This window comes from Aythya fuligula, chromosome 10 (assembly GCF_009819795.1).
Source record: "Aythya fuligula isolate bAytFul2 chromosome 10, bAytFul2.pri, whole genome shotgun sequence".
Taxonomy (NCBI): Eukaryota; Metazoa; Chordata; class Aves; order Anseriformes; family Anatidae; genus Aythya; species Aythya fuligula.
In genome coordinates this window covers 3,502,468-3,522,325 of record NC_045568.1, presented here as the reverse complement: position 1 = coordinate 3,522,325, position 19,858 = coordinate 3,502,468, and the positions used below count along the sequence as shown (strand labels likewise).

Below are 19,858 nucleotides of genomic sequence, written 5' to 3'. Positions count from 1 at the left end.
AATCACCCATTTCTTTAGTGAGCCCTTGCCAAGTGGGGCTGGATGCCCCTTCAGCCTTCCTGTGTAATTTGATTTAGGAGCATTTGAAACACTGACAGTATTGACACTGGGATTACATGTAGATTGCATTCAAGGAAGTTGGGAAATAACACAACCATTGACTGCTTGGGCTTTTCCCTTTCCAAGGCCTAAAAATTGAGGAGAAAGTTGCGCCAGGTCAGTACTGGTTGTAAATCACTCGGGTTTTGGTGTGCTGTACTCAGGACCTGATGGTGTGGTTGGGACTGGATGAGCGGGAGTGACAGGGCTCAAAGACTGCTCTGTCTTCTGTGACCATGCTGCTCTATGTGTGTTTGGCAGCTTCACTGCTGGTTTAACTCTTCCCAGTGCAGACTTTGGGAAGGAGAGGCATTTCCTCCCCCTCTGCAGTGCAGACTTCTCATCATTAAGCATGGAGTGCCCATTTCTGGGCTCTTCTCTACAAGATGGACATGGAGCTCCTGAAGCGAGTCCAGCAGAAGGCTATGAAGATGATGAGGGGACAGGGGCATATCCTATGAGGAGAGGCTGAGAGAGCTGGGCCTGGTTAGCCTGGAGAAGAGACGGCTGGGCAGGGATCTTATCAGTGTATATTGAACTGGGTGGTCCCCAGAGGTCCCTTCCAACCTCAGTCACTGTGATTCTGTGATATGACTGCAAATACCAAACAAAAGTAGACCGGTGAAAATAGAAGAATCTTAACAGAATAATTAACAGAAAGAAGTTTTGCGGCTGTGTGTGGAGAGCTTTCTTTTGTTAACAGAAGAAGCTGAGAGGGTTTCTCACTGAGCTGATGGCAGCACTGGAGAGGAGTGGTTGGGAGTCTTGCAGCATGCCCCATTTAACGTCTTCATTGCCAGAGGTCCCAGACCAGATGCCCGAGCTTCACTGGGGCTCACTGGGCCTTGCCAGAGTTGTCTCTATGAAGGGCCCTGTATTGGTCCCGGGGACAGCGGTGCCCCCAGCACAGTGGTGGTGGCCCTGGGCAATGGGACTGGCTCCCTTCAATGTGGGGCATTGTGCCCCACTGTGTGCCAAGCACCCCAGGAAGGGGAACCATGGTCATCAGTGGCTGGGTGCAGCCCCTGTCCTGGGATTTGCAATTTGGGAATGAGCTCTTTAACAGCCCCGTGCATGTGCAGGAGGCAGCCCCGGTGCTGCCCCGGCCATACCTGGGTCAGACGGTCGCAGGCAGAGCTTTGAAATGCGAGGCAGCTTCCTTAGGCATCGCGGGGGGTAAAAAGTGAATTAACCATATCATAGGCACATGGTACTTCCCTGCTCAGATTACACTACAAAATCTGGGCAGTTCCTAAGATAGAGCTGGAAAAGGGGATTTGGGAGTGTGAGCAGCACTTGGAGCAGAGCACAGCTGACATGGCTGGGAACAAAAGGTGATAGGAAAACTCACTGCATCTACAGTGCTGCACATCCACAGGTCAGCAGAAATCTTTCCTAACTGGACATTTGTTGCAAATTTGTTGGGAGAAGTGTAAAATAACTTTGTTTGAGTGCTGGCTTTGCTTTGTGCCTTATTTTCTGCTAGTTGCAAAGATTTTATCTGGCTGTGTTTACTCTTTGATTTTGTACTCTGTTTTCCAGATTTACTTTCTAACTCTTTGTGATACTCTGAAACTTTTGCTAAATATCTTCGGTTTAATTCAATTTAAAGACTTAAGTAGGTAGAGGCGGGTTTGCTTTGTTAGGTAAGACTGCATCTGCTCTGCGTATGGACAAAGCTTTTTGCAGTACGGTTTTCTGCGAAATACTCCATAAGCAACACATGTGTGCTAGTGCTGTTAGGCAGAACTTCACCGAGCTTTTTTTTACTTCTCGTCAGAAGTGAGCTTCTTACAAAAGCAATTATTTTTAATGCCGCTTCTGGCCTTTTGACTGTGGATTCGGGGAGCATTTTACCTCACATACTGAAGCAAAAGTTAGGTTTGTTTTTGTTAATGCAAGTCAAGAAGTAGCAATGATTCGGTGTGACAGGCTGAATGTGAGCCATATGAGCTGAGCTGCACAAGCATAAAGGATGATTGTGCTGCAAAATATCTCCAAGTAATTTGGATTTTGACACACTTACCACTTCTCAGGTTGCATTTCCCCCTCCCCGCCACTCCTGCCCTTCCCCCACCGCCAAGGACCTGATGGGATGGAAATGTCTCTGCATTGTCTCTGGGAACTGTAATGCTTGGGCTGGAAGTGCGCTGCTTCTGCAAATTTCATTGTAGCAATGTGAGAGCTTCACAAAGAGATGGTAGTAATTGTATAAGCTTACGGATGTAGTCTTAAGTAACAACTCCACAGACACAGCTCAAGCTTTAGACGCTAATTCTTACCACTTTTAGAGTTTCAGGGTCGGTGGTTTCTCCGGTTCCCCAACAAGTCCTGAAGCACGCTGCCATATAGCACTTTTCTGATTTAAGAAGTGCAACTTGTGCACTGGGACGGAGAAGCACAGCTCACACGCAGCTCCCAGCGTGTGTGACGAGAGTTGCATGTTAGGGAGGACTGCTTGTCCCCAGGCAGCCCGGAGCACCGGGCATGGTGCCACTCAGCCCCTCTCTTGGGCGGAGGATTTTGCAGTGCCATTTTTTTCCAATTAAGCACTATTGATTTCTTTTGCGTGCTCCATTTTTTTTTTTTTTTTTTGTAGACTTCTATTTAATTGCGGTTTCTCTGTATGGATGGCAAAATAAGGCTGTTTTCATGTTAAATGATACATAGCCATAGTAGGATTTTATGCCCAACCCTTTTATTGATTAAACTTCTGCATTTTGAAGTAGAAAGGAGTAACAAGTAACAGTTCATTTCTGGCTAGGGTTTCTTACCAATAAGTGAAGTGGTGTGTGTGTGTGTAAGTGCAACATATGTCATATTTTATAGATGTTGCATTAATATTTTAATGGCTCTTAAACTTAAAGCTTGAATTCTATTCTCTTAGGAAGTTTATCATGCAGATGCAACAAATGCAAACCAGGGTAAATGAGAACAGAATCTGTTTTTTCAGTGAATCTGTTCTAACCCATTGGACCAGTGCAACCCCCCTGAGGTCATTAGAAAGGATCCTGCTGACCCTGATGGAAGTGGGGATAAAGTCAAGCATTAGGATGGTCCTGGTTGTGACATGCCTTTGCTGCTTAATGTAGTATGTGATGTTTTTAAGGAAGCAAACCAAAAATAATACATTGGATACTATTTATAAGGCAAAATCCCAGCAAAATATATGTCATCAGGTTCCAAATTATTCCTTGCTTCCCTTTAACAATGAGCTATCCATTATATGGTCTTAATTTATGGAATGTTAAACAGTTTTTGGCGTTACTGTGCCCCTGTAGGAAGAACAGATGGTACTCTGAATGAGTTTTGCTATGGGATAAAATGTTCCAGGTCTTCAATGGATCATATCCATCTGTAAGAAAGGAATAGCATTTGTGTAAAATAAACAGGGTATAGTCAAACAACTTGAAATCCTCTGCTGAAGGAAAAACAGCGTCTGTAGGCTGAAGTGGTAGTATGCATCGGAAGGTAACATGGAAAGCTATTGCTTAACATTGCTTTAAAGGTGAACTTTTACTTTACTTAAATATCCCAAAGGGAAAGTCATGTTTCTGAGGATTTGGAAGGCAGTGGTGAGTATATAACATGGTCAATATATACTGACAGCAGTCTCTGCATAAAAAGAACATGTTACATTTATAATCAGATAGATGGGCAATGTCTTCATCTTGTCTCCATGCAATGCAATTCTGCCTTATCTGATTTGTAGAGCTTTGGCTCTCTGAGAATAGTGTGGAAGTGATGAAGACTCAAATCATGACAGTCATCACACCAGTGTGTAATATAGCTAAACTTACAGAACTGAGCAGAACATCTCCATCATGATCCACATCTTGCAACCCCCATAAAAGCTAGTCATACAGGTCAAACAGTGGATTGTGAGAATTGCCAGAAGTTGCACCAATTTCATTCTCCATTCTTCTAAATGACAGGATCTCTTAGGATGATGAACCTCCATCATTTTTCAGAGCTCTACTGAGATTCTGGCAGCTAGCATTTTGGGGAATGATGGCTTTCTTCTCACTGGCCTATGCACTTCGGTGGCCCAGGTCTGGTGAATGAATTTCACTTTCCCTTTATGTCTCTCTCTCAATTCTATAAACTTTGGTCTTGTTCCTTGTAAAGTTTTCCTTTGCAGATTGAAAAATCACAGGCTCCTCAGCTTTATCTACTCAAAAATAAGGTAATTAATTGTCTAAGGTCCTCATAAAGTGAATAAAGACAAGCACATTTCTAAGGGGCAATCCACACATCTTAAAATGGACTATTAGTAATACTAATTGCCCTCCAAAGTTTTACCCACCTCTTCACTGACTGTAGAAGAAGCTTCATCAGTTGAGGTAACTTCTAGAAAACTGAATTTAAACTAAAGCCTTGTTCTTTAGAGAATTTAGATTCATGGACCCCTCTGTTCTTGTTCTTTGCACTTTGAGTAGCTAAGATCACTGTACCAGCAGCTTCCATTTAGAAATGATTCTGCAAAAGTTCTAGTACCCTTATAACGATTGGGTATCTGATGAAAATCCTCCCTCTCCCAGTCTCCCAAATCAGTCAGATGGTTGTGAACGTCTGACTGGGCTGCCAGAGTGTTTAAAATCATCCTGGGGAGAGGTGAGGTCGTGCCACAGGAAGGCTCTCTGCAGGTGCCTTTTTCTGCTGGATGGCTGCTTGTTACTGCAGGCTCAGAGGCTGTGTTTGTGGCAGCACTAGCAGAGGAGTCTGAGGGAAGGCTGGACAGCTGGAATAGCTCTGCTCTCACTGTGAAGAATATGTTGTAGTCCTAATCACTTGTGTTTACTTTTTTTTTTCTTCTTTTTAACCAAATGTCATGTGATTTTTAGGAGACTTTGTTTTATCTTTTGCATATTAGTGACTTCGTCATCTTAATTTTTCTTGCCAGCCTTGTGCTGGACTGTGGAGAAGGGAGTGATTATCAGCTCATTCTTCATCCTTTGTGTTAATGGTTTCTTTCCCCATGCATAAATCATCTTAGAGTTGTAGATTTTCTTTAGCTGGAAAATAAAATAGCTTCCTTCCCTTACAGGAGAAACACTGACCAGAGTACATATATAAATTTTAATGTACCAAGAACAGCAACAACAACAAATATGTTGTCAAAGGGAATGAAATATTCTTGTTACTTAAATGATATGCACCTCTACAAGGTAACATACAGAAAATTATTCAGACTGTATTTTATGTTAGTGGGAGCAGCTGTACGCACATAATTTAATGCAAAAGTAGACCTCTAAGCAGTAGATTGCTCTGGATTCTCTCTCCAGCATAGGAGAAATACCTGGATGTCACCTGGCATGAAAAGCAAAGTTTACATCAATGTTTACATCATTTCCTCAGAATCCTATACGAGGAGATGGAGATAGGTTACCTTTTCATATACTTGAAAGGATCTGACTTTTTCTCTTAAATACTGGAGAAAGTCTGGTTTGTTCCTTCAAAGGATGTTTGTTCCATCAAGTGATGAGACTTGTTTTCTTCAGGGCAGCAGTTAAAATAAAATTTCATTTTTGCTAAATATCTTATAAAAACATAGCATGTTTCCTACTAGAACAAACCCAAATTTTGTAGTATCAGCATTTCTGGATTGCTGAAATTTTTAGTTTTTATGTTCTGCCTTTATTTGCAAGTTGTTATAGGCTAACTTGTATTTGTTGATCATCAATAACTTGAAATATTCTGGAGTATGGGTTGCATACTTACACAGGAAACCATACTAGCTTCCTCTGGTAATAGAAAATGTAATGTATAACTTACAAAGTAAACAAAACTTGCTCTTCTAATATCATTCTGGTTCGTAGGGTAAATATTGTACAGAACCACAAATCATTATGACCACAAGAAGAACTGCATACGTGCATCTGAGAGCAGAAGTTGAGTAAACGTATTTAGATGCAGAGCAAACTGTTTGTCATCTGAGTGTGTCAGTGTGAGATTCTGTACAGACTACCAAAAATAGACCCCAAAACAGTGCTCTTAGCTTCAGGAAATTATCCTCATGTGCCACAGTAGTACAAGAAATACATGCCTTTATATGTTCATATGTATGTGTGTATGTTGAGCATGAAATAATACTAGATACTTTGCTTTCATGAGTTTCAGAGTACGAGTCAGTGCTTTCTTTTTATGATGAACCCTAAATAGCTTTAAATCTGTTTGGGGTTGGTTATAAATGAATTCTAATGAGGCTGCCTCACCCAGAATGCTTCTCTAGGTTTAGCCTTCAGTAAATGAGGTAGTATTTATTACTGGCCTTAGCATCTCTTGGAGGGTAAGCAGGGCCCAGGGCAGTTTCCATCCAGATGCTCTCTGGCAGGTCTGCCTGTAAGACATGTTCCTGGTCAGCATCAAGTTCAGTTCCTATGGCTGAGTGCTACAGCAGGTATGATAAAAGCTCTCAGGCAGCTGCACATGTGTTCTGGGTGCCTGTGACATGGGTTGCTTGTCACATTGCCTCAAGGGCTCCCCGGCCCCACAGGAGCAAAGCTTTCCCTGCCCTCGTGCTGAGGCAGGGGATTAGGGGACAGGTTGCTGCCCAAAAGCAGGAGTCAGGCAGCAACTCCCAGCTTCTTTTACACAACTCTTCAATCTTGGAGGATCAGTGAAGAATAACACAGGGTGGAAGATGGGAGGTATTGTGAGGGTAACTTCTATTAGTTACATCTGGCATTATTGTTGTCTCTGAATGGGGGGCTCCAAGATGAAATAACAGAGCAGGCATCTTTTCACGTTTCAGTATCCAGCAAACCAAATTAATTCCATTATCTTTTATGGAAAGTTTGCACAGGAACGATTTTGATTGATGGATTACATCTGTGGCTGCTGACTGATTAGCAGCATGATAGATGTAGGCTTCATTTACAGGGATTTGCTTTCATTCATGAGGAAAAATTGAAGGTTTCTTTCAAGCACGTTTTTTGCATTAAAACTTTTCAAAGTGCTCAACAAATGGTAGGCTTTGATTTCCGTTTGCTTAATGCCTGTGGTAATTAACATTTCTGTGAGAACATTTTAACCAAATGTTCTAGTTTTTTCTCCATTAAAATAATATATTTTTTTTTTTGCTCTAGCTAAAGAATTTAATTGGTATATATAATGACTCTTATTTGGGATTTCTTTTGTCACCATATGAGGAATCTGTTCCTGTAGGATTGATCGTTGTTTCTTTTTCTGGACTTTATTACTTTCTGGTTGGCAGTGTGCCTCGTGGTGCGTCTAGTCCACTCGGTACAGATGTGCTCTGTCTGCTGTCCGGTGTCTCGTGGCATGGGTGGGGAGAGGGCATGTATGTGAGTGCCGAAATAAACCCAAATTCGTCTTCCTACCAAAAGATGTCTGGGCACATGCTCTACCAGATTCAATAGCTGAACAGTTTTCAGTGGAAAGTTATAAGTCCTTAGCCCAGCCTGTCTTTGGGGTTGATTGCTAAACTCTGTGTCCTCCTTCATGGCTTGTAGAAACCCAAAGGACAGGGAAATCACAAAATGGGGCTGAGCAGAGGCAGGAAAAAGGAGATGACTGTTTAGCGATACTGGTACCAGTTTCTGTTGGGAGATGCGTCCACCTTGTCTTTTATGTCTCCATTTCATCCTGTATCCATGGTCCTTGCGTGCTGGTCTGGGCACAGACTGGCATCTGGCAGCAGAGGTCCTGTGCACCCTGCCCTGCATTGAAGATCTTGGTTCATACCAGATAACTCCTGACAAGCCTTTGAGACAGAAGTGGTGGTCAGGGCAGGTGTTTCTTCTTGTGATACTGATTCTTGTCCCTTCTTTCTGACAGAAAGACTCTCTGCTCACATTAGAGCACAGAAAACTCACAGGATACTCACAGGAGTAATGCTTCCAAAACCTGAAAAGGATCACAAGCTACAGCATACTTGCTATGGGTAAATTTGAGCTAGCATTTCATCTGCTCCTTATTCCAGTTCCCCCTCCCCTCCCCAGCCTTTATCCAGAGGAATAGGGCAGGATAATGCCCTCTGTGTATGGAACAAAGGCAGCGATGGCCTTGTGTGCTGCCTTGAAGTGTTATTTGAAAGCTGGAGCACAGGCAGCACAGGGTGTGCTGAAGTTCACCTACTGGCACGCAAGTCTCAGCTAGGTGCGCTCTGCAGCTGGGGGAGCAGAAGATATATTTTCTCAGCTGTGGAGCGGAGCATAGCTCATGAAAGGAGTTGGTTTGTTGCTACAGTTGGTTACTGAGAGCATGTTTGCTCTCTTGAGGGACAGATTTGGATCCTGTTGAGTCATAAAAGAAAGGAGTTTGATCTCAGACCCTTCTGGGGGATTTCACTACAATGTGAAAAACCATTGTGCATTTTGAGGCGAAAATGTCACAAGTCACAGCCTACTCCTAGGGAAATCCTGACTGGAGACAGCAGCTATGTGTGTGATGGACCTAAAGAGCTACGTTGACAGAGTGCTGTATAAATGTTGTGGAGGAACTGTGAACCAAAAATAGTAAGAGACTATAAAATGGTCACCGCACAGTAAGGGTTATTTTCACCATGGCAGATAGAGATCCACTATTCATCATGACAATGTCAAGGCCAAGACACGTTCACTGAAAAATTATTTACTACAAAATTACTGCATTGACGTTTTGTTGTGACTGTCATTTGAAATTAATTGGTGGACTGAAGCAACCCCCCTGAGCTACTCCGGAGAGTTTCCAGTCAAGGTCCTCAGTTCTGAGGCTGAAGTTCAGGCAGTAGAAGAGCTGCCATCCCGGCGGGGGAGCAGTTTTGCCTTGCAGGTATACTGCAGAAAACAGTGTTGCAGTTCCGTCAGTCTTCCCTCAATGAAAGCAGCTGTTAGTTATTTCCGAGGTGGCACATGGCAGTAGGCAGGTCAGAAACTGCCACTTGCTAAGCTGTCAGTTAAAAAGTGGGCTTTCTTTTGCCTAATTTCTATTTTAGGGTGGGGGAAACCTTTTTTTGTATCCTAGGGTTAGGGAAACAATGTGTTGTGAGGTGCAGAGTGCTGGCTGGTCCCCTGTGCAGTGGAAGATAAAGAAAACAACTGGATTGAGAAAACAAACAAATAAATGCGAAGCTTGAATCTGTTACTTAAAGAAAGTTGTAAGCAGCATCGTAGGCACTTCACTGAAGAAAGAAGAAATGGTGAAAGGGGGTTGGGGAGTGACTGGAAACAAGATGCTCAGATCTTGCATGCTGCTGTCCTTGAGACTGCAGCTATTTTGTGCCTTGGTGAGAGGAGCAGCAACCCTGCAGATACGTGAGCTCTGGGGGACAGAAACTGGATTATCCGGGAGGAAGTTAGGGAAAGACAGGGGAGAGAGAAGTGTAATCCAGGACCTGAAAGGATACTTTTTGAGGAGCAGGGTTATGAGACCAAATGCAGGAGCAGGTTCTGCTTTGGTTGCTTACGGTGTTCACCAAAAAGTACTAAATAAGAGGGAGTACTATGGGAAGCAGGGATTTATTTATCCTGAGTGGGAAGTGAGGAGTGCAACTCTTAAGGCAAATGAGAACAATTTATTTCCTTCGCTCATCAGTGCAGAGTATTTACAACGTTCACCTGAGCCTGGAGCACTGAACTGTGCTGGTGTCATCCCCAGGGGCACGGCTGTGCTGGAGCTGTGCTGCCACCTCCCCTGGGGCTGTCTCCGCATGTGTGCGGCTGCTTGAGGTGCCGTGGGACCCAGGGACACGCTTTGCCTGTATGCTGCCAAAAGAGCTCTCTCTTTGCAAATTAGTTCATAACTTATGTGCTTTGACAAGTTTTTGTTGGCTGCGCCTTGGGAAATGTTTTTGAATGGCTGTCGCTGACTTTGCTTTAATCTTTTCCCAGATTTTTTTGGCTGTCGTGGAAATAGCTGGATTAGTTTATTGTGTTTTGGAGGTGCATATACAGTCACCTGAAACTTGGTGATGTTAAAAACGTGTGTATATATATATTTATTATTTTTTCACTAAAAAGAAATACTTAGGTTTCTGTTGCTGCAGAGCTGCATGACCCTGGCCTGGCTGCAACTGTGTGCTGAGCCTCCTGTGCGTGGATGCTGCATTTGCATCATCCTGAGGGAAGCCACATCTTCCCTGCTCTGACAGTCTCAGGTCTCTTGTGCTTGTTCCAGCTGCTCCAGTCCCTGACCACGCACAGCCCCTTTGCTGAGCCATCAGCATGTCAGAGCTGGGATGGGGACCAGCTCCTCCACGTGCATGGGGCGGGATGGTGTTCCTGTTCCCCTCCTTTCCCCCATGTGAGTCGTTTCTCCCTCGCTCCCTGCAGCTGCCATCCTCCCACTGAGTCACTTTGGATCTGCTGCAGTGGCGCCTCCCAATGACACAGAATTTCGCTGCTCAGTGAGCCAAATACCTGCCCTGGTATTTTGGGCTGGGCTGGGGCGAGGGGGAGCACTGACAGTACACCCAAGACACAACTCTCCCCTCCGCAGCTTTCTTTGCCCCGCCATTCGCTTGGAACAAGGCTGCCTTTACTCCCCAGTTCTTCAAAGATGGATTAAAAAAGCTGCACTTTCTGGAGGACCGTGTCCCAGAGCTGCCCAGTCACTGTTGCTAATGCTTGGCTACTGCAGCTGAAATGCCTTGGGTGATGCTTTTCCATTACTGCGGCGTGCCGGGTTCCTGTTCGGATTTGATGTGGGGAACGTCCTGGAGAGTGTCGGGAGCATCTCTGCCTGGGGTGCGTGTGCGGGGAAGGGAGGTCTTGTCGGAGCTGCTCTTGGGAAACTGCGTGAGTTTTGATCTCTTCTGCTTGCTCCTGGTCTGTCCCGCTCTTGAGTTCTCTGTTGAATTAAGTAATGATCCTCCAGGCTCCCAAATGTCCATTTTTAAGCTTTTCCATGAAAAGGGGGTTTACGGTAACTGATTTCTTATTGAAAATAAAGCTGAGGGAAACCGTCTGCAAAAGCTATGACTTCTGAAAATTGGCTGATTTTGCCAAGAACTGGAGCGTTGACAACACTGAAGTGACTAAGCATCTTGTGCTCTACTTTCGATAAGAAAAGGCAGCTTATTGGATTTGGATTTGCACTGGGGTTTATCCTACCCCTCTTTTCCTTCCCCCCAACCCAGGTGCCCCGAGCGAGAAGGCTGGCTTCAGCTCATCTCAAGTTTCATTAATTAGCAGGCAGAAAGGTCTGGCTCTGCGCACTGCATATTGCATAAGAGCAGCAAAGGAAATCTCTCCGCTTTTCATTCATCCGTCTGGTGAATAGCACTTCAGTTACCTCTGCTAGCGAGATGGGCTGGGAGCAGCCAGCAGCAATCCATTCCAGTGCTTGGTGAGATCACAAGTTTCCGGATTGAGAGGGTGTGAAAGGAAGAGCTAATCCACTGGCTGGCACAGCCGAGCCAGGAGTTACTGAGCTTAGTTTTTTGTTTTTTGTTTTTTGGGTTTTTTTTCTTCTGTTTTTCATACAAGAACAGTCTCTCACAAATTTCCATTTTTCTCTTGCATTTAAAAGGGATTGTTTTAAAATTGATGTTTCCTTCCGTCCCCTCCCTCCTTCCTCCCTGAGTCTCAGCTATGACCGCAGCCATTTAAGAGCTGCTGGCAGCTGCAGCAGACCAGAGAGGTCTGGCTGGGGAGAGGTGCTAAAATACACGGACAGACGAAACGCGTTAGCCCTGTACAGTGTGCCTGTGCACATGCGCTTCAGCTTCCCACTGTGCTTTTTGGAATGCTTTTACTGACGTGATAGAGAAGAGATTCAACATCACAGACCAGGGCTGTGGTTGGTCCCTCAGGTTGCACCTGGGAGCCAGTTTGGACTGGGTAGCACTGGGAGACTGGGAGGGTTGGCATCTCTGTGTGCTGGTGCTTTGTGCACTGGTGGCGAGTGCCACTACTGCATTCCTCGTTTGCTGCCAGCCATGCTAGTGCACGGGCAGGCTTCTTTCTCTAAGTGCATGAAACCTGGGTGTAGGTGAGTGGCCAAATGGAGTGGCCAAACCCCCCAGCTCCACCCTGCATGGGGCTCAGGAGGGATGGTGCAGCTGTCTGCCACCTTCTGCTTTCACAGCAGGCTTGCATCTGGCCCTGCACATTGTTCAAAAGGAGATGGATATCAGAACAGCCTTTCTGTTTTTACTATTGTAGCAAAGGGCAATTTAGTGGGGAATTGCGAAGAATAGTTCCACCGAAGCCTGTTAGCAAGGATCTACAACTGGTTAAATCACAGATACTTCTTCAAAGTTGGACATCAGTGGGATCTCATGCAGTGGGATGTTCTCTGCAGTGGGCTGAATTTATTCTGTTTATTGGTTTTTGCTTAGAAACGTCTGCCTCTCTTTCTTCACTGAACATTTGATCCTGCAGTATCTCTTTCACACATGCACGCCTTCTGCAGTTCTGCCATCTCTGGGACAGCCTTCCCAAGGAAAGGTGATGTTCATCTGAAGTCTTTGAAGGAAAGCACCTCTTGTCACCTCTCCTTACCTAGAATAAGCTTTCTGGTTTAGTGTTGAAATGAAACCATCTGGAAAAAAAAAATCTCCCAATAAAATACTCCTCATAATTTAAAGATGTGGCGCATTTAAAATGTCTGGATCTTTTGTGGGAACACACTGGTTTCATCAGCATTTTCAAGTAATACTGAACTGTTTTAATCAAGTCAACATTCTTCATTTTGACTTTATGTTAAGACTTTGATTCAAGTAAATCACTTTCTGAGTATATTGTTTTGCAAAAATCTCTGAATTTATAACTTTCTGTCCCCAAATTGAATCAAAGTAAGCATTTTGAAATCTTATTTTGTTCTACCCACTTCCCCCCCTCAGGAGAAAGGAATTGATGGTTGCTGTCATTAGCCTTTGATGCCCTGTCACACAGATACTGGTTTCATCTGCAATGTGAAGCATTCTCATTTCCTTTTCCATGAAGACATGTGTCTATGCTTCATGTCTTACTTTTTTTTTTTGAGCTGGTTCGCTATGAAGTGTATTTGTCTTGTTTCTCCTAGGAATTGATTTTAAAGAAGGGACTGACGAGGAAGGAATGCCGTTGTGGTCTGACCATCCTCTTCAAGCTCGCAGTTTTACCTCTGTTGGCTTTGAGGATCTTAATGCTATCCAGAGCATTGGCCCTCTGTTGTGTGGGCACACGTGCTTTCTCGGGATGCTCTGTGTGCAGGGGGCTGGTAACAGCTGCTTTAACAGGGGCCGAGGGGTAGCTAAAGCCAACACCAAAGCCAACAGGGGTAGCACTTGAACCAAAGCAGAGCAGGATTTGCAGCCCAGCAGGTTAGGAAATTCCATGAAGGACACAAATCGAAGCCTGCTGGATCATGAAGCAATGCGTGAGGACTCAGGTGACATTGGGTTATCTTGCTTTAGTGCTCTGTAAAACTGCCAACACAGACTTTGGGAAAACCTTTGTGTTTGGTGTGTGGGGTTTCATTTGTTGTGACATCCCACCAACACAGCAGCAGCAAAAGCCAGTGAAATTACTAAGAGTGGGTGGAGGACAGAGCTGGGAATAAAAAGACCAGCCTGTTGTTCAGATGAAGCCCTTTCTTATCGTCCCAGTTACGTAAAAGGACATTGAAAAAAGCATTAAAATAGTTAACGGAAAGAAATTTCTGCATTAATATCTCCTGGTATTAAAACTCCTCTATCCTCTAGAGATGGTGCATTTTTTTCCCTCTTGGAACAGACACCTTCATTTCGCAGCTCCAGCTCTTGCTGCCATTACCAAGTAATTAGCTGCTCTCCCCAGGGCCCGCTCGCAGCAGCAGGACGGGCGCAGATCCAGAGGCAGTCCCACATCACTGCGTGGGCTGGGCAGGGCACGCATGCTCCACTCGGAGCTTGTTCTCAGTGGGGCTCAATGTCTGCGAGCTCTGCTCAAAGCTGCCTTTCTCTGTGCCTGGAGTAGGGAATCTTTCTTTGATATGCAAGTTTATGGGTTGGTGGCGGGGGGGAGCCATGGGTGTGGGGAGCAGATGGAGAAAGCAGAGGGAAAATGCGGTGCTTTAAAGGAATAAGAAGAGATAGTTTTGTTGGGATCATTACACCAGAAACAAGGAGCCTCTGATGGAAGAAAGCAAGCCTGAGGATAGGCAAAACTGTGGTGTTATCAATGGAAAAAGGGTTTATAAGGATTTTGGCCTTATCAGTTTGGGGTCGGCAGCATGAAAGCTGGATGTTCAGGGATGTGGAAACATTCAAACAAGGAAGGATACAGGAGGCTGACTGAGGCATCAAGCAGCAGGCGTGACAGGAGGAGCAGGGACAGGGCTCACTGCGGGACAGGGCCCCGAAATCTCTGGGCCTCCCTGTGGGCAAGAGGAAAGGGAGCAAGGAGAAGAAGGGAGGAAAACTGGAGGCACGTGGGACAAGCATGCAAACCCTTGGGCAGAAAGGAGGCGGCAGTAACTATGCCAGGGAGGATGGTCAAGTAGCACCCTCCAGGAAGACAGGGCTGTGCTTGTGAGGTGCTAGGAGGAATGCAGAAGAGGAAGGAGCCCTGCTGCGGCCGGGTCCTGTGGTAAACCTGCAGCTGGATATAACTGTCGGTGGCTCAGAACAGGAGCTAGTTTGGGGGCTTCTTGTTTGGAGTTCAAGTTTCTGCCTGAGAAGAAGGTGTTTGTTTTGGGAATCCTGAATATACAAGCAGGGCGGGCAAACACCACCCACAGGAGCATCCTGCTCCATTTACCTGAAGGGCTGCTCTGCGCCAGGACAGCATAGTTGGCTGTGAGCAGGTGCTGTCAGGATATGAAGTGAATGAGGTGCTTGTCCCTTACATGAGGCGGTGCTGTGCCCTACCTTCGTGCACACAGAGGCTGGCCATGCATGGGGCTACGATGCCTAAACTGCCTCCATCAGTGTCCTGGGGCTGGGGGAGCCTGGGGAGCATCCCAGGGGAGAAGAGCTGTGCCCAGCTGCCCCAGCAGCGCTCCGGCAAGCAGAGTTTGACCAAAGGACTTAATGTGCTGAAGCGCTGCATCCATAAGGCACCGCTGGGAGTGGATGGTGACAGCACGCCGCTCTGGGATCCTTACAGATGGAGCTTATCTTTAATTGTCCTTCTGTTCATTATTCCCCTGCTACCAAGATGTAATAATTACAAATTTGGATTACCTGGAAAAGCTGCTGAAAGTAGGATAAATTATTAATTCCCAGGCTGGACTCTGAAGAATTAATTTCAGCACCACATATTGAAAAATTCACCTTTGTACAGAATATCCTAGTTTGGGGAGCAGTTCTGAAAAAGTGAGATTCTTCCAAGCCATTCGCATACTTTCTGGTACTTTTATTTTTCATTCAGGCAGTATTCTTCAGCATACTGAACTAATATACTCAAATTAGTAGTAAAAAAAAAAAAAAAAAACACCCTAAGTTTATAAGGCTTGTATCTTTGTACAACGTACTGAAGCAATTCAAATTCCAGGACAGAACTGTGGAAATTCTTAGCACAGTTTGTCCGTATCTTATCAGAACAGGCACGCTTTTCCCACGGCCTGGCCGCTTTCCAGCAGTGCCTAAGCAGACTTGCTGGAAGCCCAGTTTGAATGGGAGAAGTAATCTTTCTGAATGGATTTTCTGGCAAGATTCCTGTTGCGTGTGTGGCTTATTGTTCTTGGTGATATGTCTACGTTTAACCCCCTAGATAAAAGATGTAGGGCCTTTATTTGTATTTTTTTTAATGATGGGAGGGGTTCTGGAAAAATAATCAGGTCACAAATTCTATAAAATTCTATACACAAACTTTTTTTTTCTGTATTATCTACTTTTCCTTGTTATTTGTATATGTTTTTGAGCATGCTTTTGATGTAAAGTACGACAGCTGATTTCCTTTAACTGTTAAACTTTTCTATGGTCAAAGGATTTAGTAATTAAAAAGCAAACAGCTTTCTTTTCCTCAGCACAATTTAATGAATTTTTGTTATGCCAATTCATTTAATTTTTGTAGGGAGATATTCTGTTCACAGCGTAGCAATTCTCCGTAAAGCAAAGTTGTAGTTGTGCTGTGAGAAATAAAAGAAGTGGTTGCCACCGGTGGCGTATCCTCAGTTGGTGTAAATGTCTGTTGTGTATTTACTGTAACTGCAGTGTGCTCACCCGATTCCCCAGTGCACTACAGGCCTGCTGTGGAGCTGAGCCAACTTCTGTGAGCTGAGGATCCGGCCTCTAATATGTATTACAGGATAGCTAATACGACGTTTAACCACACAGTAACCGCAACATACAAAGAAGTTCTATTTTAGCACTGTTGGGGCAAGAAAAATAACTGTTAATGCTGAAGGCTGAAGTGCAAATGATTGCTAAATGAAGGAAGGAGGCAGAAGAAAACTCTTATTTTGAGTTAATATGTGTAGAGACAAATTCTTAAGTCTCAAGGCTAAATTTTGGCATGAAAGATCTTTAAGATTTGGGTCTTTGTAACTATAACATGAAGATTAAATATCTTAAATTTGCGTCTACAGAGGAGGAAGTAGGCATTTGTTTATTATCTGCAAAAAAATCTCTTTTTTTTTTTTTTAAGCTAGAAAGAATGATTTAATGAAAAGACATTGAAGTATAAAGGCCTTCTTTTTATTTTAACATATATATGTATTGTGAGCAGATTAAAAATAGAACAATAACAGCCTTTTTTTTTCTTTTCTTTTTAAAAAGGGAGGGTGGGGGTGAGCATGCAACTCCAAGCTTTGTGCCTACAATGCTTGGAAGGCTTTATGATTAATTTCATACTTAGGTTTCCAGATGTTGGATTTCGTCCCAACTTTTAAAGACCTCTAATGTTTAACAGGATATGTGCTGAATATAGTCTTTAACAGAGTTTTCTTTCATAACTCTAGGATCTATGAGAAAAGGTAACTCGGGAAAAGACTGCAGATTTGGAGCTGAGTCTACAGCCTTCTAGGAAGAAAACGAACAGCTCTGAAATGTGCAAGTTCGGGCTGCAGCTGTATTCGTTTGGGAAGACTATGGGTAGGTACCAGGGCTGGCAGCTGAGCTGTTTGAACGCCATCCTTCTCATGCTGCTGTGCAGCAGCATTTCCCATGCACAGAGGGACTGCACGGGTGCCGAGTGCCAGCCCCTGGACAACTGCATCGAGGACGTGCTGGAGCCCGGCGAGTGCTGTGCCACGTGCCTGCAGCACGGCTGCACGTGCGAAGGCTACCAGTACTACGACTGTGTCAACGTGGGCTTTATCAACGGCAAAGTACCCGAAGGGCAGTCTTACTTTGTGGACTTTGGAAGCACCGAGTGTTCGTGCCCCAAGGGAGGAGGCAAGATCAGCTGCCAGTTCATGCTGTGCCCGGAGCTGCCTCCAAACTGCATTGATGCAGTGGTGCCAGCGGACGGATGCCCTCAGTGTGGAAGAATAGGTTGCCTCCACGAGGGCCAGAAGTACGTAGCAGGGCACACCTTCCACATGCCCCCGTGCAAGGTTTGCCATTGCCCAAATGCTGGCGGTGAGCTGATGTGCTACCAGCTTCCAGACTGTAACACATTCGCCTTAAATACTGTGAGTCCCATGGACACTGAAGACAACGAACCAGAGAGGCACTACGATGATCCGTACAGCTACGACCAGGAGGCTCCAGAAGGAGACAATACCCAGGTGGAATCTCCAAAAAAATACAGGAGCTACTCTTCCCATCTTGAGCAAGAGAGCATCAGCCAAGAGCAAAGCGAGGATTATGACTACTTACCAGCCAGCATTGCTCCTTCAGTTTCAGCTCTGGCTGATAGATATGCCGAGGAAACGACCGTGCCACTCACCACACCAGCACCTAAGCTGCCTTCTGAATTTCGCAGTGCCACAGAAAGAATTGAGCGAAAGAGAGTGCCCCGCACCACTGCAGCATCCCCCCAGCAAGTGACGCATAAGGAAGCACCAGCAACCACCAGTACTCCTCCAGAGCACACCACAGCCACCACTGAGACCCCTAAGCACCTGGGGGAGCCAGAGAGGAGACCCAAGGGGAAGCAAGGGGACAAAGAGAGGAACGAGCAAGAAAGAGCCCCACACTCTAAAATGAAAAAGCATGCCAGAAAAGAAGAACCAGGGAATAGTATTCATCTAGGCTTGAAAGAAGTGAATTTAACAGAGCCAAGTCCAGCAAAATCTTTCCATGAAACACAAGAGGGAAATGCTTTCCCCAAGGTAAAGTTCAGTGCCACAACCTCTCCCCCCGTTGCTCTAAAGGAAGATCGTAGTCAGTCATCCCAAAAGCAGTCACAGACACTTTATCGTTACCATCCCGAGGAAGATGGGGACCCCAACTCTATTCATGCCAACCCTAGGTTACCAGAAGGTAAGAACTACTTCTAGTGTAGATGTCTACATAACATATATGCATAATAATGTTGGTGCATATTCATTATTCTTTTCTTCTTTCTGCTCCACATGGACAAGAAATCAAGCAAATCTCCAGTTACTTTTTTCTCTTTCCAAAGATGGTTTGTGTTTCATCTGACATCGTAGCTACTGTTTAGCTATTGCCTGCTTTGTTTTGATTTCACAGACTAGAGGGTATTTTCTGATGTTTTAGCTTTATTTCAGGTGATGAATTGTTAAAATCTGACCTTTTCCTTTCATTGCTTGCTCTTCTTCATTTCCAATGTGATGTTAGGTAAACATTTTACTGTATAGAAAAGGAATTGGATTTAATTAGTTATCTGCTTGGATCCTCCAGCTTCCAGCTGAATGTAATCATATTTGTAGCTTTTGTCTTTTACTGGGGGAAGGAGTGAAACAGTTGTGCTTCTAGGAGACAACGTGCATGCTACAAAAATATTTACAGCATTTGTTGCAATATTTATCCTATGGCTGAAAGACTGTCTAAGCTCGTTGGTGCAAGAATTTGATAGATACATTCAAACACAACTGGGGACCAGTAGGGAGAAAAAGGACTGCCTCTTGCTTTGTCTTTTTTGGGGGCTGGAAGTTTATGATGTTTATGATCAACTGTGGCAAGTGTATGTATTTCCTCTCTGCCTCTGGATTCTTCTTGACATCTGCAGTGAATGCTGATTATACGCTTTATGCAATGCTCATTACTGTAATGAATGCAAACTTCATCGCTATAAATTAGCACATATACAGCTCCTATTTCCAATTCATTTTTCATCAAATCAAGAGTAATATCTCCTTTTTCAAGACATAGCACAAAATGTTCTCATGAGAACTCAGACTGTGAGTAAAGAATTCAAACTATAAAGAATACTGATTGCTCTCTAGACAGGGATATTTCTTCTTGTGTTATCTAGGTAGCCCTTACACATCTTGAGCTGCCTAGTCTATCTACTTGAGAAGTTTAAGGGAGATAGGAGGTGGGCAGATTTGGAGAAGAAGGAGCTGAGGTTCTAGGTCCCCACACAAACAGCACGCTGTGTAAATTAAATAAAAGATATACAGGATCCATGAAAGGAGATGGTAGCCTCTTTGTCTTCTACTTCCAGTTGTGTTTTTATTGTAAACGTCAACTTCACGAGTCAGCTTGAAAAGAGCTTCAGCTCTAGAAATCAGTCCTACCTGAAGAACCTCACTGCATTACAGCAGTGTGCCAGGCAGCCTCACAGAAAGCAGGGTTTGAACCCAATGCCTTGAAATGAGAAACATGAGGTGAGCACACGTACCATCTAGAGGGATGTTGTTAGCAGATATAAACTGCTGAAAGTGATTCAATGAATAGTTAATGTGTTCCAAGCCTTACCTCTGGGCTACCTTCTCTTCATGGATACCCATTTTATTTCACATTTAGATATTTTCACTTTGTGAGTGATGAACCTAACAG

General features: G+C 44.5%; 1 protein-coding gene across 5 annotated transcripts in view; it reads left to right on the top strand.

Annotated features, from left to right (window-relative positions):
• Positions 1 to 19,858, top strand: part of FBLN2 (fibulin 2) — a 105,546-nt gene that overhangs the window by 10,557 nt on the left and 75,131 nt on the right. For 2 of the 5 annotated variants that reach the window (XM_032194087.1, XM_032194086.1), the window contains exon 2: positions 16,909 to 18,376. In XM_032194087.1, coding sequence (XP_032049978.1) covers positions 16,996 to 18,376 — 1,381 coding nt within the window. In that variant the 5' untranslated portion in view covers positions 16,909 to 16,995. Of the gene's footprint in view, positions 1 to 1,376; positions 1,478 to 13,397; positions 13,417 to 16,344; positions 16,545 to 16,908; positions 18,377 to 19,858 lie in introns of those variants that run through there. The other 3 variants (XM_032194084.1, XM_032194088.1, XM_032194085.1) reach the window with 3 other exon arrangements.